The 23,909-nt window shown below is 35.0% G+C and overlaps 1 protein-coding gene across 2 annotated transcripts; it reads right to left on the reverse strand.

Moving 5' to 3' along the window:
• Positions 1-1,743: 1,743 nt before the first annotated feature.
• LOC110630262 (aspartic proteinase nepenthesin-1) lies at positions 1,744-23,644 on the reverse strand. Of its 2 annotated transcripts, none has more exons than XM_021777673.2 (12): positions 23,214-23,644; positions 22,984-23,104; positions 22,010-22,437; positions 21,744-21,900; positions 11,270-11,352; positions 11,073-11,169; positions 9,891-9,963; positions 9,519-9,725; positions 8,718-8,842; positions 3,316-3,417; positions 3,135-3,232; positions 1,744-2,245 (listed from the first exon to the last, which is right to left on the reverse strand). In XM_021777673.2, exons 1-12 carry the CDS (start codon positions 23,480-23,482, stop codon positions 2,077-2,079), a joined length of 1,929 nt encoding a protein of 642 aa, XP_021633365.1. In that variant the 5' UTR covers positions 23,483-23,644; the 3' UTR covers positions 1,744-2,076. The 2 variants fall into 2 exon arrangements, with proteins under 2 accessions (XP_021633365.1, XP_021633364.1); XM_021777672.2 differs by having other exon boundaries at positions 9,513-9,725.
• Positions 23,645-23,909: the final 265 nt, after the last annotated feature.

Consider the following 23,909-nt stretch of genomic DNA (forward strand, 5'->3'; position numbering starts at 1 on the left):
AATATATATATATATTCTCGTATAAAACGATGCTTTCGGAATTTGTGGGTCAAATGTTTGACCAGAATTAAAAGATGGGGCCACTCTTCTACGGTCAGCACCATGGAAAATAGTAGTTAATTGACTTCTGAAACTTTTAATATCAATTTATACTTAACGAAAATTTTATATTTATCTTAAATTTTGTAATATTCCACATAGTTTGTATATGAAAATTTCAAAAGATTTATAGTAGTTAACTCATATCCATAAAAATAACATTATTAGTTTAATATAATTTCTGTATGAAAATATATTTATACATTTGAAATATTAATTTTTCGGCAAAATAATTACTTTACAAAAATAAAAAGTAAATTTATTATAAAAATATATAATTTTCATAATCTCTTTATGTAAATTTACAATAACTGTAAAATTTAATTTATTTTTATAAAAAAATAAATTTACTTTGTTTGAGACACCCAACTTTCAACAATTTTTTTATGAAAAAACAAATATTAATATCATTCTTAAAATAAAATAAAATAAAATAAAATCGATATTTTTGAAAAGTCAATAATGGTACAGTGCCTTGGGGATTCATTCATTATGATGGAATTGCGACTGGCGTCTTTGACCCACTCCACATAAAATCAATATCATGTTTTGCCTTTGAATTTTAAATTGATACCTAATTTTATTCAAATGAAAATTTTATTTAGTTTACTCAAATATTTTGATTTAGTATTAAAATTTGTTTTTCAAAAACAAATTTGAAGTAATATTTTTTTAGAAATTATTGATGTAATCTTGATTTTCTCTGCAGGTTTGATCGGTACGGAGGAGAATACTGATAGTTAGTTGTAGACAATTTCTTAAATATTTAAGTCTAAGTGATCATAATAGAGATATACTTGAGTTGCTTAGTTAAAATCCTTATGGGATTAGGTTTCCTCGTAGAATACATTTCAATGTTGAATCGTTCTCCAATTCAAAAAAAATATTGGATTGTTTTATTAGAGATAAGTTAAAAGTTTTTTTATCAGTTTGGACATGTAATTTATTTATAATTTAATGTCCGTAGTCAATAGAAGTAGTTGTATTGACGTAGAATTTCTTATTTATCAAAGTCTTTCTTAATGAATAAAGATTCCCTTAGGATATGTAAGAGATTCAGTTTAAAAAATTTATTCTAAATTTAATTCAAAATCTTTATAAAGGATCCAAATTAGATGTGAGAATTTAATGTAAAATTCAAATATAATTTTCAGATTTGATTCGGTTCAAAACTCTTGATTAAAAGTAGAATCTGATACCGAATATATTAATTATTCTTTAAATATTTTTTAGTTAAAAATAACAAATTTAATATTTAAGTCTCCAATCCATTTATTCATGAAAAATTACTTGTTCATGAAAAACTTTTCAACGAAAATTTTCTATCCATTGATTGTAATTTAAAAAAATAAATAGTATTAATAAATTTATTTATAATAGTGATAATAAAATTATAAAAGTATAGAAAAAATATTTAAATAATTTTTATTAATTAATTTTAGCGAATGCATCAAATATTTAAAAAATTGAGTCTTGCAGATTCTTCCCCGCACATATTCGTGGAATTATACCATCCATATGGAATAATACCAATCTTATACTCAGACCTCAACCATATTACATTGACTGACAAAGTCAAACAAATTCATCTTATTAAATATTCTACAGAAAATGGAAAATGGAAAATGGAAAATGGGATGTGAATTGAATTTTGAAATTTTCCAAGTACAAAAGAGGTTTATTCCATCAAAATGCCTTTCTCTAGTCAAGCAAATATTCTTCAAAAGCAACAGACAGTGCAAAAAGTAAACCAATGAAAAAATTTTCCAGCATTCCCATTATTAAGCAATACTAAAATAATAACAAGTGCAGTTGTTTCTTTACATACCTTTATAATATAAGATTTGGAAGGACAGTCTATGTGGCTTGACAAAATCTTTGGTAGAATGAAGTAGTCTTCTTGCAAATTTACGGCAGTTGGAGTAAAAAATGCCAATCTCATATAGTTGGTGTATATCACAGAAAGCCAATGAGAGTTTATAGCGGCTGTAGTTCTTGCTCAGGAGCTGGTGCACCAACAGGCTTATATACATTCGATGTTTGTCGTCCTCGACTCCAAGTGAACCAAATTCCAGAAGCTGATAATCCAACAATTAACATAATAATGGCTAAAACCACCAGTAAATAGTGTTGGTTCCACCATGTCCTGCATTATTTCACAAGAAGAAACCACTCACATACAGCAACATAGAAGCTGTGACTTATGTCAAAAAATGGAAATGTGTGACACAGGACAAAGAATCCAGTAAGAATGTGATCTGACAACTTCCATGGAGAGATTAAAAATTATAAAAGAGAGAGAGAGAGAGAGAGAGACCAATTTCTCATTAATTTGATATAGAATGCAAAGTAAAAAATACAAGAACCAGTGCTATTTGCACTCCACCCATCTATCACATTCCAGGATCATATTTTGTTTATCAGAATGACAATCTTGCCCTTGTTTGTTTAGTGGAACTTGCACCATGTTTGGATAAGGGGAAAGTAAGTGAGAAAGAAAATTTGGGAGGAAAATAATTTTATCTTTCACTGACTTCTGTTTGGATGAGAGGAAAATGGGGAGAAGGGGGAAAATAAATTTTTATAATCCACTCGCATTTTCTCTCCAAATTGGAGGGAAAGTGGGAGGAAAGTTTTAAAATAACAAATATATCCCCCCATATGTTACGTTCTTGAATATTTAGGGTTAAAATCATAATTTTGCTACTCAAAAACAAATTTCCTTCCAATATTTTCCTCTCAAAATCCAAGTACACTAATAAAAATATTATTTCCCTCCCTAATCATTACCTTCTTTTATTTTACTCTCCATATTTTCCTTCCTCCTATCCAAACATACCATTAGTGGCACCACTAGAGAATCTTCCCAAATCAATAACAAGCCCAACCATAGGACCCATATGTTCAAAAAATCTATCTCACAAATTTAACCAATCCTTTATAGCCCAATTCTCAAAGAAATTAATGGATCGCACACCCTAATTATAGTGAAATTGGGCATAATAATTTCCCAAAAGGTGATAAAAGTTACCTACCGATTTGCTGGAGGCTCAATTTTCCACTGAACCAACTCATAACTTCCAAAGGCGTCAGGAAGCCGCATTTGATGTTCTGCAACCCTGGAAATTATACTCTGCAGGTAGAACAACAAACATAAGCAAACAGTTTTGACCTTCTGCAATTTCATTAGTTGGGCTTCTATGATAGAAAACTTACAAGAGCAGTAGCATTAGAAAAGTGATCAGCAGATCCTGGAGGGAATATAGACCATACAAGATGCGAATGATTTCCTTTAGAAGTGAGATTCAGCATACTGACCTGAAATCAAGCATATGTAGTTATGATTCCCAAAAGAAGGAAATGGATAAAACATGCAAAAATTGATAAATAGTAGGCATATTTGACGAAAAAGTCCAAAGGTCTATGTTAATTCATTTATATCCAAAATCTTAGATTTTGGATAATAAAGCCAAACCTTTTTAATTAGTAACAATTTTAGCAAAAGTTCTAAAACATTAACCGTAAATTATATATTGATCAACAAAATAGTACTTTAATTTAAACTTTGTATTTAGAAAATAAATATACTTTGTATTTATTATAAATAAATTCCCATTATAATAAAATAGTACAATAAATATATACTTTTTATATTTATTATATATAAAAATATTTTATTAAGTGTTTATGTTTGTTAAATTTGAATAAGCCTAACTCACCCCAAAAGCTAGCTCAAGGGGAGGATTGCCTATAGCTCATATAAGGATACATTACCCCTTTCCACAACCGATGTGGGATTTAACACACCCCTCTCACGCCCAGAATTTTTACTAGTACGTGACACATTTATGGGAGGCCCAACATCGGATGGGGAGGCTCTAATACCATGTTAAATTTGGGTCAGGTTTAACTCACTCCAAAAGCTAGCTCAAGGGGAGGATTGCCTATGACTCATATAAGTGGCACATTACCCCTTTCCACAACTGATGTGGGATTCAACAATGTTCGACACTATTACATATTCTGTTCATATTATTGCAACATATGTATCAAGTTCATGTATAGATGTAAGAAAAGAAGTTCATTTTTTCTACCAAGATGCTTGCTGTTGACCAACATAGAAAGGAGGATTTAGATCTTTGGAATCCTAATTAGCCTTGATTATAGGGATTTTATTTTTATTGTAAATATTCTTAATTTAGGTTGATTTTTTGTGTATAAATACTAAAACCTTATAACGCTCCGGCGCGTGAGCCTTTCTCCGACGTCCTTTTTCATTGGCGCTCCTTTCCATCCCTCTTTCCGGCATAACGCACCTCTGACCGGCCCTATTCTATGACCGGATTCTCCTTTGGGTTAGGTATTTTAATAGTAACTTGGTCATTCCTGTCTTGTCTCTTTGTGTTGCTGACCCCTTTTTACCTTTAAAATGTCATCTAAGAAAGGCACTAATGGAGGTGATATATGTGTTTTTAATACTGCTCCATGGATTATTGATTTTGGTGCAAATAGATACATGATGGATTCCTCTAAAAATTTTCTTAATTACCTTCCGTATCTACAAAAGGATACAGTTAGAATAGTTGATGGTTCTTTTGTTTCTGCCTCTAGAACTAAATTGATTGTTTGTACTTTCAATATTAAGCTATCATCTGTTCTTCATATTCCTCATTTTCCTGTTAATATTTTATCTGTCAATACTTTCACCAAAATTCTTAACTGTAAAATTGAGTTTTTTTTCTGATCATTGTGTTATTCATGACTTTGACACTGGGAAGAGGATTGATTATGGTAGACTACATGATGACTTATATATATTGGAAGGGAATCTAGGTTTGAATTTACCACGAACTCTTTTTAGAAGAAATCAGGATGTCAACCAGGAAATCATACAGTGGCATTGACGGTTAGGATATCCATCCTTCTTTGTTTTAGAGAAACTTTATCATGATTTACTTTCCAAGGCTCGATGTGGTTCTTTAGTTTGTGAAGGTTGTGAGTATGCTTTATCCCTCCAGTAGCAATAGGAGTATGATCCTTTTGTGACCATTCATTCTGACGTTTGAGGACCTACTCAAACGGTTTCGCTATCTGGTAATCGTTGGTTTGTTACTTTTATTGATTCCTATACTTGTATGACTTGGGTTTATTTGATAAAAGCAAAGAGTGATGTGGTTTCTTGCTTTCAATCTTTTCATAATATAATTTGTACTTAATTACGCTAAGATAAAAGTTTTGAAAACTGATAATGGTACAGAATATATGGATAGTCGTTTTTCAGCTTATCTGGAGTCTAATGGGATACTGCATCAAATTAATTGTCCTTATACTAGTGCTCAAAATAGTGTTGCTGAAAGAATAAATAAGCATCTGTTGGAAGCAGCCTGATCTCTCCTTTTCACTATGAACCTTCCAAAAATCTATTAGGGAGATGCAGTTTTAACCGCAACTTATCTCATTAATAGAATGTCTCTCAAAGCTCTTACCTCTAAAAGCCCTTTAAAAGTGTTACAAGGGAAAATTGTTTATACTTCCACCAAAAGTATTTGGATGCATGTGTTCTGTTCATACTAAGACAGGTGGACTTGATCTGAAGGCTCTTAAATGTGTGTTTGTTGGGTACTCTCCTACACAGAAGGGTTACAAGTATTGCCACCTTTTATCTAGAAAATACTTTGTCAATATGGATATTACGTTTAGAGAATCTGAATTTTACTTCAGGACTACACCATCACCTCTTCAGGGCGAAAACAATGAGAAAGAAGAGATGTTCCTAATCCTATAACTCTATAGTATTTTACTCTAGAGGAAACTACTATAGAGAGGGAGACTATTGGTGATCAGAAAAAGATAATTGGGCGTTTAGATAAGCCAAATTTAAGGAAATACTCAAGAAGAGACAACAAAAACAGAAAAAGCCATTGCACAGCCTACTCAGTGGCATAAATCTGTCTCTTCTCTCCATCTGGTGAGTCATCCCTAAACCTTGAGCCCATTGATGATCTCAATAAACCAATTGCTTAAAGAAAAGGAGTTAGGTCTTGCACAAAGCGCTCTATTTCTAACTTTCTCTCTTATGATTTTTTGTCTCCATCCTATAAAGTCTTTGCCTTGTCTATTTTTGTTATGTCTATCCCATAAGATTGAAAGGAAGCTCTCAAAGATTCTAATTGAAAGGGAGCAATGATCGAAGAAATGAAAGTCTTAACTAAAAATGAGACATAGGAGCTGATATCTCTTCCACCTAGAAAAAAATCAGTCAGCTGCAAATGGGTGTTCACTGTGAAATACAAAGCAAATGGATTAATTGAAAAATTCAAAGCCAAAATAGTTGCCAAGGGATACACTCAAACCTATGGAATAGATTACCAGGAGACATTTGCCCCTATTGCTAAAATGAACTTAATTAGAGTATTGTTATCTTGCGCCGCCAATCTTGATTGAGACTTGCAAATGGGTGTTCACTCTGAAATACAAAGCAGATGGATTAATTGAAAAATTCAAAGCCAAACTAGTTGCCAAGGGATACACTCAAACCTATGGAATAGATTACCAGGAGACATTTGCCCCTATTGCTAAAATGAACTTAATTAGAGTATTGCTATCTTGCGCCGCCAATCTTGATTGAGACTTGCAATAATTTGATGTGAAAAATGCATTTCTCTATGGAGACTTAGAAGAAGTGTATATGGAAATCCCTCTTGAATTTGCTGATGAAAAAACATAAAAAAAGATTTGCAAGTTAAAAAAGGCTTTGTATGGGTTGAAGCAGTCACTCAAAACTTAGTTTGATCAATTCAGCAGAGCTATAATTTCCTTTAGCTATCAACAGAGCAATGCTGACCATACTCTATTATCAGACATCATAACGGTAAAATTATTCTTCTCATAGTCTATGTTGATGACATAGTAACGACAAGGACGACACTGAAGAGATGATTCGACTAAAAAAGTTTTTAGTTCAAGAGTTCAAAATTAAAGATCTAGGAAAATTTTAATATTTTCTGAGAATCGAGATTGCCAGATCAAAGAAGGGAATCTTTATTTCTCAGAGAAAATACATTATGGATTTTTTGGAAAAACTGGTATGTTAGACTGCAAACCAGCAGAAACTCCCATAGAGAGAAATCACAAGCTACAAACAGAGGTTGGTGAATTAGTGAATATTGGCAGATATCAAAAGTTGGTAGGCAGATTTATTTATTTTTTGCATACTCAACCAGACATAGCATATGCAGTTAGCTTAGTCAGTTTATGCATGATCCTCGTGAGTCTCACATGCAAACTGTTTTTTGCATTTTGTGATACTTGAAATCTACTCCTAGAAAAAGTCTTCTATTCTCTAAACACGGTCATCTTCACATACACGCATTCACAGATGCAGATTGGCTGGATCCCTTGATGATAGAAGGTTGACTAGTGGTTACTGTACACTTGTGGGAGGAAACCTTGTCACTTGGAGAAGCAAAAAGCAAAGTATTGTTGCTCGATCAAGTACTGAGGCAGAATATAGAGCGATGGTACTAGGTGTTTGTAAATTTCTATGGTTGAAAAGATTGTTGGAGGAATTGAAATTGTTGGTGAGGGACAAACTCCTTTTATACTGTGACAATATAGCTGCCATCAGTATAGCTCACAATCCGGTTCAACATGACCGAATGAAATACATAGAGATTGATTGATATTTCATTAAAGAGAAGTTAATAAATGGTATCTTGATGTTAGATCATGTGACTTCCGATAATAAGCTAGCTAATGTGTTTACCAAAAGGCTCAGTAACAAGACTTATCACTCCTTGTTTTGCAAGTTGGGCATGTGTGATATCTATGCACCAACTTGGAAGGGAGTGTTGACCAACATAGAAAGGAGGATTCAGATCTTTGATATCCTAATTAGGCTTAATTATAGGGCTTGATTAAAGGAATTTTATTCTTATTGTAAATATTTCTAATTTAGGTTGATTCTTTGTGTATAAATTCTCAAACCTTGTAAAGATCAATTTAATTGGAATAAAATTAAAAATTCTTTCCAAAATTCTTCACTTGCAAATATTAAAATGGATTTCAAGAGAAGCCACCTTTGTCAATCATTAAGGTATGAAAAGAGACATGAAAAAGCATAGAATATCACATAATTAATAGTGTTAAGCATAAACGTTTAATGGAGTATTTTTACATATAATAAAATAACTAGGAGTTCATTTATCATAAATATTTATTTTATAAAATATTTACATTACTATATTTATTATATATAATAATCATAAAATATATTTACTTTAAATATAAATTTTAAATCAATGTACTACTTTATTAATCAAATAAAATCTCATAAACTATAGTCTATAGTGTATATACCATCAACAACTTTTAGAAATTCACTTTAGTACTTTGACACAATTAATTGAAAAGATTTGGCTTTATTATTAAAAAAATTTTTGCCTATAAATGTGAATCAACACAAATGTTTGGACTTTTTCATCCAATAGTCCTAAATAGCATTAATTAGAAAAAGAAGCTTTAAGGTCCATTTTTATGGTCAATAATACAGTAGTGAATAATTGCTCTAGTTCCACTTAAATGCAGAAAAAAACCTTTCAATATAGTAGTTGTCTAACCTGCAAGGCATTAACACCTAACCCCTGAGAAATGAATCCAATAAGTTCTGTAATGTGCGGCTCCAAATCCGACGAGTTGACATTCATTGAAATTTCAAATGTTATTTGTCCAATTTGGAGTTCATCTGTGCACTAAAGTTAATGAGAGACTTTTTATTATAAAGTATCTCAACCAATGTGAGGTATTAGACTAAAGACGCAACATAATATGTTGATGATGCCAGTATGTTGAATAACTTCAGTATCAAGTAGCTAGAACTTGTCTCAACTTAAAAGTCCAAGACAGTAGAATATCAACAGTACATGGTCTGGACTTCAGGATAGTACATTTCCTACTAATGTTCTTTAATCTTTGTCTTTCACAATTGGCCTACTTCCACTAAAATTGATTTCCATTATTCACTCATTTTTCTTTTATTTTTTGCATTGCCACTATTATTGATATAAGTTGGATAACTTGAAAAGTCATCACCGGAAATTTTTAGTTCTCTTGTGATCCAGTCACTAGAACCTGTGCATATATTAGGATGTGTGATCCAAGAACCCTATCATTAAAATCATGATACTTAATCCACAAGAACTTGAACCAACGAATGTTGGAATGAGAATGAGAATGAAATAAATACTCGTTGGGAGCACTTTACCCCTTAATGGACTGACCTGGTGCAAATTACACAAAAAAATGCCACTAGAACTAGAGTCTTGCTCTTGCCTATCCAATATGCTGTTGACACTAAAAGGGAACACTCAAGAAATGATTTCAAATAAGATGTAACGCAAGAATTCCTCAAATACCAGAACCTGGGAGAATATATTGCAGTTGGTTACTAGGAGCCAATGTAGGTGGCATTCCTATGGTTGAGTTAGTTCGATTTGAAGCTGAGGATGATGGTGCTGGAGCACCAGTTCTGTGAAGTCTTTCCCACAACTCAGAACAATTGGTCTTCCAGAAACCCATCTTTGAATTTTCACGATCATACATCACAAGAGTGTTGCGGGCAATGATTCCTTTTATAAACAAACATTTGCAAAAAAAAAAATAATTACTAGAAAATACATTAGAAAAAAATTTGGCAGTTAAATCATATGCACAATTGAAAAGAGTATTTTGAAAATAGAGCACAAATGATTAAAAAAATCTTGGAATGCATGCCAAAATAAAGTTTTACATACCTCCTAGAAGAGTAGTTGGATCATGCCCATTTTGGAATACACCTAGACAGTATGCACCACGCACTTTGGAATGCTTCATAAAACAAACATAAACGGAGAAGAAAATATTTCATCAGGATGCCTCATCAAAAATAAGAGTTGCAACCAGTCCTCAATCCCATAAAAAATAAATGTCCTAATCATTAAGGCTCAAATTTATGTACAGCAATATTGCTTAGGCCTAATGGTTAAAAAAATCTTATATTTGCAGGAATTTGCAATTTGTATTCAATTCTTCTAGTTTCACCAATTTATTTATTATTCTTTAGCACTTAAATTGATAGGAACATGCTATGTGGCGTGTGTCTATGTTAAGCAACCAACCAATCAGGATGTTGATGCAGTTGGGCATGCCAAGTAGGATATCAACTTGTTGAGATTATTTCTATATATTGAGATTATTTCTGTAAATAGCCTAGATTTATAGTGATAATTAGGGATATGATTGTGTAATATGATTGTGATATGATTAGGCTATAATTAGGGAATTAATTTATTTTCTTACCTAGTATGTACTCTTGTAAGTAGTATATATACCCCAATTGGCTTGATGGGAATTATCAAGCATTTTCTCTCAAATCTTCTACTCTCTTTTTCTTCTTTTCATCAAAGTTTCACAACTATTAACTAGAGCCCACCTGAAACTCTTAAAGCCCCTAAACTGCTGCCATTTTGCACATAAAGAGAGAGAGAGAGAGAGAGAGATTTAGAAGGGGCCTTAATCAATAATTGAAATCTTAGTCAACCTGCCAACTATGACAATAAGCTGACTCAAGCTTAAAACAGGCGGACACCTCATGTCATGATCTCCTTGGATGCAACTGATCCAACTTAAAGGTCTATCTGGCATTATTATTGTAGCTTTTACCAAAAGAGCATATTTTTTTAATATATTGATCAAAAAGCAATTAATATATTTTTTAAGAAAGTAGATTTGACATATTTTGGTCATAAACAGAAAAAATGCCAAAAAAAACAAGTTTGAAACCACATTTCTGCAACATTTAATCAGATGCTGTTTAAGAAAAAAAATTTTGAACTTTAATACCAAAGTTATGCTTATAAAGTACAATGTATAAATTGATGCAAATATCAGGATCTGTATCTTGTCCTCTCAAAAATGATAAAAAGTGAATTACATACCCGGAATAAGTAATTTTCAGGTGATAATGACAACAGTTTCCCATTACCAAATACCATATCGATTGGTGGAAATGTATTTGAGAGTTGGGAAACATCACTAAAAGAAAAATCGAATTTGAACTGTTAATCACATGATAATAACAAGTAAATATATTTTAAGAATTCACTTTGTGTCCTTTTGTGCTATAGACAAATACCTTGGAGCACCAGAAAAGCAAATATCATTATAATTTGGATCAGGACCACGGATCTGCTTTAAGGCATTAAGTTCCTTCATAAACTGTAAAGATTTAAAAGATGAAACAGAAAACAATATATTAGGCACAGCATGAAGAAGAACAAAGAATGATAAATTGGTATACTGCATTAAGAAGTTAATACAGTATAAATTTTCAAATTAAAGATAATGTATGAAAGAACTTTTAACATGGAAAAAGGGAAGAAGCAAGATAGCATATAAGAGAATTAAGTAAACTTTTAAGAATTGGAACAGAGAGAAGAATTTTGAGCATAATTAAACTATATATTCAATGAATAAATATAATAGAGAAACTACTGTTTGCTTTTGCTTAGCAGATCCTCCATGTGAGGTACAGTTCAAACATATTGCATTATTTTTTATATTTATTAGTGTTGACTTGTTTGCTGATCCTAACTGATTCTAGGGATATAATTTGATTTGATTTGATTTGATTAGGATCCTTAATTATCTCTATAATTATTATTTGATTATTTGCATCCTGTTTAGATATAATTCTTTGTGTATAAATAGTCGTATAAACCAATTGTAAAGTTTAAGAGTGAAATACAAGAATTCTCTAAATTTTTCCAAAATTCTTCTTGGTATCAGAGCCTTTTCCTGATTTTGGAGTTCAAATTTAATTTTTTCCTCTTTAGGGTTTCAAAACCCTAGATCTACCTTTTTTGGTACTAACCCATCTAGGAGCCTTTCCTCCTCCCACCGCCAGCACCAGGACTGTCGCCGGCCGATCGCCCAGCTCCAACGCTGAAAAAGCCCGCACGTGAGGCTCACGCGCCTCCCTTTCCTAGCGCGTGACCAATCACCTGACGCTGCTTCATGGCTCCGATCACTTCGGCGACGATTCCGACCATCTTTCCGGCCTTCCCGTGCCGCTACCCGGTCTTTTGGTGAATCGGTTGGGCTCTCTTGTGTGTACAACCTTGGGTACCTCCTATTCTTTCACGGTTCACAAATCTTTACCATGGTAGAAGGTAAAAGGGTCTCGATTCCTAACTCTGATTCATCATCCTCCGGTGCCACATCTAACTTTGTAAAGTCAGGTAATGCTTCCTCTCTTAATAATATTCCATGGATTATCGATTCTGATGCGAATAGACACATGACAGGCTCTTCTAAAAGCTTTATCAATTGTTTTCCTTCTCTAACCAAAGATAGTGTCAGAATTGCTGATGGCTCTTGTACTCCCATATCCAGAACAAGTTCTGTTATTTACACATCCAACATTAAATTATCATCTGTCCTTCATGTTCCCCACTTTCCTGTCAACCTTTTATCTGTTAGTGCTATTACCAATGCCCTTAATTGTAAAATTGAATTCTTTCCTGATAATTGTGTTATTCAGGATCTTCGCACAGGAAAGAAGATTGGCAATGGTAGGCTATATGATGGCTTATATATGTTGGAGGGTGATCCAAGCTCTTCGATATCTCAAGCCTGTTTTGGAGAAAATAAGGATGTCAATCAAGAAATAATACAGTGGCACAGACGGTTAGGGCATCCATCATTTTTTGCCTTAGAAAAACTTTATCCTAATTTGTTTGCAAGAACTCAGTTTGATTCTCTATTTTGTGATACTTGTGAGTATGCTAAACACACTAGAACATCCTATCCTTTGAGTCATAATAAAAGTCAAATTCCTTTTGCGACTATTCATTCTGATGTTTAGGGGCTTACTCAAACTGTCTCCTTGTCTGGTAATCGATGGTTTGTCACCTTTATTGATTGTTGCACTCGAATGACTTTGTGATGTCTTTTCTTGTTTTCAATCCTTTCATAAGATGGTTTATACTCAATTTGATACTAAGATGAAAATTTTGAGAACTGACAATGGAAGAGAATACATGGATAGTAGCTTTTCTGCTTATTTGGAGAGTAATGGAATAGTACACCAGACTAGTTGTCCTTATACTAGTGCTCAAAATGGCGTTGATGAGAGGAAAAATAGGCATCTATTGGAGGTAGCTCGATCTTTTATATTCACCATGAATCTACCCAAAGCATATTGGGGAGATGCAATTCTTGCATCTGCTTATCTTATTAATAGAATGCCTCTCAAGACCCTTGACTTTATGAGTCCTTCGGCAGCTCTACAAGGAAAAAATTCATACGTTGTTCCACCAAAAGTATTTGGGTGTGTTTGCTTTGTCCATACTAGGACGGCAGGAAAATTGGATCCCAAGGCTCTTAAATGTGTGTTTGTTGGGTATTCTCCAATACAGAAGGGATACAAGTGTTATCATCCTCCCTCTAGGAAATACTTAGTTAGTATAGATGTTACCTTCCGAGAAACTGAACCTTACTTCAGTACCACCCACTCACCTCTTCAGGGGGAGAATAATGAGCAAGAAGAGGTGATCCCGAATTCTGTGATTCTGAATGATATGGTTCAACTAGAAAGTTTGAGTTCTAGTAGACAGGGGCAGATGTCCAATCAGGGAGAGAGAACTGGTCGTTTGGACAAGCCAGATTTGAAAAGGTATTCGAGGAGAGATAAGGCAGAAGAAGCCATTATGCAGTCTACTCAGAGTCAAGAATCTTCTCCTGATGAGTTATCCAATCATGAATCTTCTTCTGGTGAGTTACCCACAACTCTTGAATATTTCAATGACTTAGATAAACCTATTGCACAAAGAAAAAGGGGTCAAATCTTGTACTAAACACCCTATTTCTAACTTTGTTTCTTATGAATCCTTATCTCCTTCCTATAGAGCCTTTGCCTTGTCTATTTCCTCTGTGTCTATTCCACAGGATTGGAAGAAAGCTCTTGCAGATCCTAAATGGAAGAAAGCAATGATTGAAGAAATGAAAGCATTGGTTAAAAATGAGACTTGGGAGCTTGTCACTCTCCCATCTGGGAAGAAACTCGTTGGCTGTAAATGGGTGTTTACAGTGAAACACAAAGCTGATGGCATAATTGAACGGTTTAAGGCCAGATTGGTTGCTAAAGGATTCACCCAAACCTATGGAGTGGATTACCAAGAGATATTGGCCCCAGTTGCAAAAATGAACTCAATTAGGGTTTTGTTATCCTGTGCAGCCAACTTGGACTGGGACTTGCAACAGTTTGATGTGAAGAATGCTTTCCTCCATGGAGATTTAGAGGAAGAAATGTTCATGGAAATTCCTCTTGGGTTCGCTGATGAAAAGACACAAGGAATGGTGTGCAGGTTAAAAAAGGGTTTGTATGGGCTAAAACAATCTCTTAGAGCTTGGTTTGACAAGTTTAGCAGAGCCATGATGTCCTTTGGTTTCCAACAAAACAATGCTGATCATACTCTGTTTATCAAACATCACAAAGGTAAGATCACCCTTTATGTTGATGATATAGTGGTGACAGGCAATGACAAAGAGAAAATGACTCAACTAAAGAGATTGTTAGCTCAGGAATTTGAAATCAAAGATTTAGAAAAACTGCAATATTTCCTAGGTACCGAGGTGGCTAGATCAGAAAAAGAAATTTTCATATCCCAAAAAAAGTACATTCTGAATCTGTTGGAATAAACCGGTATGATGGGGTGTAAACCAGCAGAATCTCCCATTGAAAGTAATCACAAGTTGGAAGCAGGAACGGGTGAGTCCGTGGATATTGGAAGATACCAGAGATTGGTAGGAAGGTTGATTTATCTCTCACACACTCGACCGGATATAGCCTATGCTGTTAGCTTAGTCAACCAATTCATGCATGACCCTCGCAAGACTCATATGCAAGCTGTACTTCGCATCTTAAGATACTTAAAGTTTGTGCCAGGGAAAGGGCTTCTTTACTCCAAACATAGTCACCTCCGAGTTGAAGCTTTTACAGATGCAGATTGGGTAGGATCTCTTGATGACAGGAGATCCACCTCTGGCTACTACACAGTTGTGGGAGGGAACCTTGTCACCTGGAGAAGCAAAAAACAAAGTGTTGTTGCTCGGTCAAGTGCTGAAGCAAAATACAGAGCAATGGCCCAAGGTGTGTGTGAACTCTTATGGTTACAGAAGTTATTAGAGGAGTTGAGGTTGCTCGAGAGAGACAAGATAACTTTATATTGTGACAATAAAGCTGCTATAAGTATAGCACAAAATCTAGTCCAACATGACCGGATGAAACACATTGAAATTGATCGGCACTTCATTAAAGAAAAATTAACAGATGGTGTCTTGAGACTAGTTCATGCGACTTCTACTGAGCAACTTGTGGATGTGTTTACTAAAGGGCTCAACAACAAGATCTACCATAATCTGATTTGCAAGTTGGGCATGTGTGACATCTTTGCACTAACTTGAGGGGGAGTGTTGACTTGTTGGCTAATCCTAACTGATTCTAGGGATATGATTTGATTTGATTTGATTTGATTAGGATCCTTAATTTTTTCTGTAATTATTATTTGATTATTTGCTTCCTGTTTAGATATAATTCTTTGTGTATAAATAGTCATATAAACCAATTGTAAAGATTAAGAGTGAAATACAAGAATTCTCTAAATTTTTTCAAAATTCTTCAATTAGAATGTATAACCTTGTAGCATTAAACTAGAATTTGAATTCACATTAAATGATCACTATTAAGGAAAAATTGTAATATGATAATTTAAGACTGATTTTACATGAATGAACAAATTATTGCCCAGAGACAAACTGCTAAAAAAAATATAAGAATTACTAATTAAAAAAATTCCTTCATAATTAATTGCCCAAAGGGAGAACAAAAAGGCATGAAAGTAAAAAAAAAATGGAGCTTAGAGCATCCTTAACCCCTTGTTTGGAATAAAAAATTTCACAAGAATCAATTTAATTCAATTCTTTTCTATCAATTTTCTTGTTTGGAATAGAAAGTTTCATTCTTTTTTAACTTACAAAATTTTCATTTTTAAAGAAAATGAAATGCAAGAATTCATTTGATTTCTTTTATTGCAAAATGAATCATGCTGGAGGGTAAATGTTGCTGCTGGTAAGTTAAGCTACCACCAAATTGCTCTTTTATCAATGAGATTGTGCTTTTGGAAAGCTACAAACATAAAGTCAAAAAGATCCTTTAAGTGGTATCAGTTAGGTCCAAGCCCAAGGTGATCATGACATGAGGTGTGTGCCTATATTAATCTTGAGTAGGCATTTTGTCATAATTGGCAGGTTGAGTAAGACATTAAGATTTCAATTATTGATTGAGAGTTTGGGATCCTACCTAAATATATCTAATCTAATATCTTTATTTTATCTCTCTCTCTATATATATATGCAAAATGGCAGCAATTTAGAGCGTTTGACAGTTTCAGATGGGCCTGGTTATAGTTGACATCCTACTTGGCCTGACCAGCTGTGTCAACATACCAAATGGGTGGTAGCTTAACATAGAATTGTAAATAAACACAAAATAATAACAAGTACAATAGAAACTACAATTTTCAATTTTGCCCAGCGCAAATCCTCCATGTGACATATTGTTCAAACATGTGCATGATTCTGTATATTTCTCAGAATACATCACTCCTTAAGTCATTAAGCTAAAACTTGAAATGAATGTTGTAGGATCATCATTGAGGAAAATTTGTAACATGTTAATTTAGGCCTGTTATAGGTTATAAGAAGTAAATATGTTAATATAGAAATAAATATTGATAGATGGGTTAGTTACTTAATCTTAGAGATTGTATACTCATATGCTTGATTTTCCTTCCTGTTTAGATATCGTCTCTCATGTATAAATAGGTTGTAATCTCTATTGGGGTATACAACAACAAATATTATCTTTCTACATGATATCAGAGCCATTCTCGTAGAGATTTTTTTCTTTTCTCTCTCGTCAAGTTTTAAAATTTTTTTTGGAGACTTAGGGCTCCGTTCATTTAGGTTATCCATAAAGGGTAACATTTGGATTTCACCATTGCTAGAGTCGCCACACCGACCTCTTGTTAGATCTAAGGTTTGTTTGCCGTTCGGGTGTCAGGTGGAGGTGTTTTTTGGTACTATTCATCGGCACTGTTCACAGGTACTATTCACGGGTACTGTTCTTCTGATCCTTTGTTATTTTGATTGTTTTGGGTTGGTTGTCCTAATGGCTGAAGTTAAAACCACCGTAACTGATGTGATTCCTGTGATGACTAAAATCACGGAACACAAATTAAATGGATCTAATTTTTTAGATTGGAGTAAGACTATCCGTATTTATTTACGAAGTATTGCAATGGATGATCATTTTACCAAGGATCCTCCAACTGATGAAACTCGTAGAGATTGGATGAGGGATGATGCTCGTTTGTTTCTGTAGATTCGAAATTCTATTCATAGTGAGGTGATTAGTTTTATTAATCACTGTGAATTTGTTAAAGAATTAATAGAGTATTTGGAATTTTCCGTATTTATGATGTGTGTAAGGCATTTTACTGAGTTGAGAAAAATGATAGAACTTTGACATCCTATTTTATGGATTTTAAAAGAGTTTATGAAGAACTTAATGTATTGATGCCCTTTAGTACAGATGTGAAAACTCAACAAGAGCAAATGGCTGTTATGAGCTTTCTTGCAGATCTCCCTCCAGAGTTTGAGATAGCTAAATCTCATATTCTTTCTGACTCTGAAATATCATCGTTACATGATGTGTTCACTAGGGTATGGCGTACAGAATCTCCAATTCCTTCACACCCCACTAGTGCCCTTGTTAGCCGCAATGACAGTGGCAGACAGAATAATAGAGGTGGGCAAAGGGGAGGTTTTAATGGTGGTAAAAGATCTCAGCATTCTGGGGAAACAGGTTATACTTTTGACTCAGGAGGAATCATTTGTTATTACTGCCGCGAACCTGGACATACTAAGAAGACATGTTAAAAACTACAGAATAAGAATCAGCGCACACAAATGGCGCATGTGGCAGTTGAGGCCCCTTCAGATCAGGGGATTTTGATATCTGAAGATGAGTATGCACAATTCACCCAATACCAGGCATCTCTGAAATCCTCTAATTCCTCCTCTATTACTGCAATTGCCGAGTCAGGTAACTCTACTGCATGTCTTGTGTCTTCATCCTCCAAATGGGTTATTGATTCTGGTGCTACCGATCATATGTCAGGTAATTCTACCCTTTTGTCCAATCTTGAGTCTCATGCATCGACTTCTAATGTTACTCTTGCTGATGGTACTAAATCTTTTGTCATGGATTCTGGTCATGTCAACTTAACCCCTTCTCTTTCTGTATCCTCTGTGTTATGTCTCCCTAAGTTCGCATTTAATTTGCTTTCTGTTAGTAAACTCACTCGTGCATTGAATTGTTGTGTCTCATTCTTTCCCGATCACTGTATTTTTCAGGATCTTTCGACGAAGCAGATTATTGGTAGAGGGCATGAGTTAAAGGGTCTCTACGTCTTGGATTAGCAACTACCTAGATCACTTGCATGTTCCACGCGTTTAACACCTTTTGATGTTCATTGTCGTTTGGGGCATCCTTCTCTCTCAGCTTTGAAGAAGTTATATCCACAGTTTCATTCTTTGTCTGTTTTAGATTGTGAGTCTTGTCAATTTGCCAAACATCATCATTTGCCTTCAGTATCTCGAGTCAATAAACGGGCTCCATCCCCCTTTGAGTTAGTACATTCAGATGTTTGGGGTCCTTCTCCTACTGTGTCTAAGTCTGGCTTTAAGTACTTTGTTACTTTTGTTGATGACTTCTCTCATACTACTTGGTTATTTTTAATGAAGAGTCGTTCAGAATTATTTTCTATCTTTTATGCATTTTATGCTGAAATCCAAACCCAATTCAATTTTCTCATTCGTATATTGCAAAGTGATAATGCTAAAGAGTATCTCTCTGGGGAATTTCAATCTTATTTGTTACAAAAAGAGATTCTTCATCAGTCCTCTTGTGTTGACACTCCTTCACAAAATGGAGTTGCCGAAAGAAAAAATCGACATCTTCTTGAAGTAGCCAGAGCCCTCTTATTCCAAATGAAAGTACCTAAATGTTTTTGGGCTGATGTTGTATCCATGGCTTATTTTTTGATCAATCGCACTTCCTTCATCATTCATGGTGATATCCCTTATAATATTTTATTTCCCACTAAATCTTTGTTTCCTATTGAGCCACGTATCTTTGGGTGTACTTGTTTTGTTCGTGATGTTCGTCCACAGGTTACTAAATTGGATCCCAAATCACTCAAATGTGTCTTCCTTAGCTACTCTCGACGTCAGAAAGGGTATCGTTGTTTTTCTCCTGATCTGAATCGGTATCTTGTGCCTGTGGATGTAACATTCTTTGAGTCCACTTCGTTTTTTCCGCCATCATCTGTTTATAACACTCAAGGGGAGGAAGATGACCTTTTGTTATACACTGTTCTCTCTCTGTCTCCTCAGACTACTCCTACACCTTTCGCTCATGTGCTAGGTCGCCCTCCCCTCTTTCATGTGTATTCCAGACGCTTAGAGGACTCTGACTCCGCTCCGCTACCGGCTTTTTCGTCGACAGATCCTGCTCCCACTGATCCTTCACTGTCTGATTTGGATTTGCCCATTGCTCTTCGCAAAGATAAACTTACTTGCACTTATCCTATTTCAGCTTGTCTCTTATGATCAATTATCCTCTTCTTCTCGTTATTTTGCCACTGCTTTAGATTCTATTTCAGTTCCCAAAACTGTTATTGAGGCTTTGTCCCATCCTGGTTGGCGTGCTGCAATGGAAGAGAAAATGATGGCCCTTGACACTAATGGTACTTGGGAGTTGATGTTCTTGCCCCCAGGAAAGCGGGCTATTGAGTGCAAATGGGTGTTTGCTGTGAAAGTAAATCCTGATGGATCTGTTGCTCGCCTCAAGGCTCATTTAGTGGCCAAAGGTTATGCACAAACTTATGGAGTTGACTATTCTGATACATTTTCCCCAGTTGCCAAGCTCGCATCTGTTCGATTGTTTATTTTCTTAGCAGCTACACATGATTGGCCTTTGCATCAATTGGATATTAAAAATGTTTTTCTTCATGGTGATCTTCAGGAGGAGGTTTATATTGAGCAACCACCTGGTTTTGTTGCTCAGGGGGAGTCAGGCAAGGTTTGTAGACTTCGAAAATCCCTTTATGGCTTGAAACAGAGTCCTCGGCCATGGTTTGGCAGGTTTAGTAAGGTGGTCCAACAGTTTGGAATGAAGATGAGTAAGTGTGATCACTCAGTGTTTTATAGAAATTCTGATAGTGGAGTAATTCTGCTTGTAGTATATGTGGATGATATCGTTATCACAGGAAGTGACATTGCTAGCATCACATCCCTAAAAGAATTTCTTAAAACACAGTTTCATACAAAGGATTTGGGTTCATTGAAATATTTCTTGGGAATCGAAGTTATGCGGTGTAAGAAAGGCATCTTCTTGTCTCAAAGAAAATATGTTCTTAATTTGTTAGCAGAAACAGGAAAATCGGGTGCTAAGCCTTGTAGTGCCCCAATGACCTCTAACCTTCAACTTACACTCGTCCTGATATTGCATATTCAGTGAGTGTGGTAAGTCAGTTTACGTCCTCTCCTACTGTTGCCCAGTGGAATGCTTTGGGACATATTCTTTGTTACCTTAAAGAGGCCCCAGGGCGAAGGCTATTCTATGGTAACCATGGGCACTCAAATATTGAATGTTTTTCTAATGCTGATTGGGCAGGCTCGAAGGTTGATAGGAGGTCAACTACTGGGTATTGTGTTTTTGTGGGAGGTAACTTGGTCTCATGGAAAAGTAAGAAGCAAAATGTGGTCTCCCATTCTAGTGCTGAATCTGAATATCGAGCCATGGCACAAGCTATTTGTGAAGTCTTGTGGATACATCAACTATTAGAAGAAGTTGGGTTCACAAATTCGGTGCCTGCCAAGTTGTGGTGTGATAATCAAGCAGCTATCCACATTGCCTCTAATCCAGTATTTCACAAGAGAACTAAACACATCGAGATTGATTTTTATTTTGTTCGTGAAAAGATCCAACAAAAGATAATATCAACAGGACATATCGGAATTGGAGAACAATTAGGAGATATCTTCACTAAAGCTCTAAATGGAACTCAAGTTGAGTATATATGTAACAAGTTGGGCATGATTAACATTTTATGCTCCAACTTGAGGGGGAGTGTTATAGGTTATAGAAAGTAAATATATTAATATAGGAAGTAAATATTGATAGATGAGTTAGTTACTTAATCTTAGGAATTGTATACTCACAGGCTTGATTTTCCTTCCTGTTTAGATACCGTTTCTCATGCATAAATAGGTTATAATCTCTATTGGGGTATACAACAACAAATATTATCTTTCTACAAGACCAAAGTTGTAGTGTAAGAGAATGAACAAATTATTTCCCAGAGACAAACTGCTAAAAAAAGAAGATGCTAATAATAATTAATCATAAAAGAAGTTCCTTCATAATTAATTGCAAAAAGGAGGGGAAAAAAGACATGAAAATCAAAGAAGCTGGAGCTTACAGCATCCTTAAATGCTGCAAATGCCGTTTCTGGTAGGTAAGCATATGTCGTACCACTATCCAGGACAGTACCGTGTCTTCCATCAAATACACTTGGGTTTAAAGGCAACCGCTTCCCCGCCACATGTATCTCCTTCAAATCAATGTTATAGTATGGACTGTTGCCATCCCGAAACTAGAGTAAATGTGTGAAAGGTACCAAATGTAATTGTTAGGGAAGTTCAAGACATATGATGTCTAAGAGAGAGAAAATTTTTAACAACACACCTGCGCACAGGATCTGAATCTGTAAAGACCATGTCTGAAGGAGGAGATATACCACCAAGAACCATTGCACCCCCACCAATATCCATTCCACCATAACACAATGAGAATGAGTCACTTATTACACCTTTTTCAACAAGTTGATCAACAATACTGAGATCACCTCGGCCCAATCCCATTATGCCGTCGGCGTGTTGACTGTAAATGTCACCAGTTTCCAGATTCTCACAACCAAAAACAGCACGCTGGGGTGCCAGTTCACTCTGATTCCCAAAGGATATGATGTCCTCACCAAGAACACCACTGCTAGCGCTCATCTCAGCATACTGTCTATCATAAACACACTGTACATTTTCATCATCACAGGTGCAATCAATGTTGCACTTTACAGGTTGATAGGAGACTGACAATTCTGGCTGAAATTTCGGATCCTGGTGTATGTAAGAAGACGGAAAAAAAAGGAGATTATTTCCGATTCTGCAATGCAAATAGTTTGGACAAACACAAAATATAAACTCAAACTACTCATTTTCCCGCTCCAAATCTTTGCACTTAAAGGCGTGGACCTGATCAAGAGATTTCAAAACTAGACTTCCTGACAACAATATTCGTCCATTCTCTCTGTTTCATTCTCTTTCTTTTATCACTCTTAGAAAAATCTACAAATTGAGAACCTTTTCTACTGTTCAACTATCTTTTAGCTCCCAACCTAAGGAAGCAAAAACGGATTCATCTAAGGCGATAACCTGAATGGCTCAAACACAAAATCACCTATAATACATTCAAAATTAGCTGTTCCTGAAACAGTAAAATTGATTCTTCAGGCCAGAATGCAATAGCCAATTTCAACTGGAAAACTTAGGTCTTTTCCCATTTCTTTACTGCTGATAATGTAATTCAAATGATATTCATAAATCTAATGCATATAAAGCCACTATCGCTGAAAATCTGCAATATTTTGAATATAAAGTAACTACCTGGTGCTTGCCGCATTGCTCACAAGAAGAGCACGGGACATACGTAATAGTACTGCCTGTATCAACGATAACAGCAAATTTCTGAGGTGGCGTCCCGATCCAAAGCCGCGTAGTGTAGTACCTTTTAATTAACAAATCACAATTCTCATAAGCAGAACCAAGGAAAATACAGGATAACAAATCAAATCATAACCAAAACAACACAACGTGCACAGAAATAATGCCACTACCCATTGAGGAGAAGATCGTCGTAGAGTCCCATGCGAGCGTAGGGACGTTTGCTGGCATTGGATCCCTGGAGATGGCGATGCAGATTCGACAACGTTTTGGAAGAATTGGAAGGAGATAGAAAGAGCGGCAATACCATGGCAGGTCGGGCTCCATCTAGGAGTGTGTTGGTGGAATCGGCGGAGACGCCGTGCACGGTGGCGGCATCCAGTTGGAAGAAGAAGAAGAAGAAGAAGGTGGTTAGCTGAATCGATGACGGTGTCAATGCCATGACTGAGTTGGCGGTGGTTCAGGCGAGAGGAAGATAATTATTTAGATGGGTAAATGATACATTGGCGAGAAGAAAAGAGAAGAGGAGAGTACATCAGCTTAGAGAGAGAGAGAGAAATAGCTAAAACGGGTACAACGGAGCTATCAAAGCTGGAAGTTGGATTTCTGTTTCAACGATGGATTTATAATTAATATTAATTTAATTAAACCCAATGTAAGTCTTGACTACACTAATTAATAGGTATTATATTATTTAAAATTTATTAAAGTTCTAATAAATTAATTTTCTATTTGTCGAGAGATTGAATATGATAAAACATTTCCAATTATAATATATACTGAACAATCTATTATATTTGTTTTATCATTTCAGACCATACCTAACAATATCTTAGAGAACAATTAATAATTATCTATGATCAATCACA

This window comes from Manihot esculenta, chromosome 13, assembly GCF_001659605.2.
Source record: "Manihot esculenta cultivar AM560-2 chromosome 13, M.esculenta_v8, whole genome shotgun sequence".
Classification (NCBI taxonomy): domain Eukaryota; kingdom Viridiplantae; phylum Streptophyta; class Magnoliopsida; order Malpighiales; family Euphorbiaceae; genus Manihot; species Manihot esculenta.

Bases quoted from the DNA above. Each gene is read 5' to 3' on its own strand.
- LOC110630262 (XM_021777672.2), bottom strand. From the start codon at position 23,482: ATGGCATTGACACCGTCATCGATTCAGCTAACCACCTTCTTCTTCTTC. The intron at 9,726-9,890 runs GTATGTAAAACT...TGTTTATAAAAG, and splicing joins TCCAACTACTCTTCTAGGAG to GAATCATTGCCCGCAACACT. The intron at 8,843-9,512 runs GTATTTGAGGAA...TTTAGTGCACAG, and splicing joins ATATATTCTCCCAGGTTCTG to ATGAACTCCAAATTGGACAA.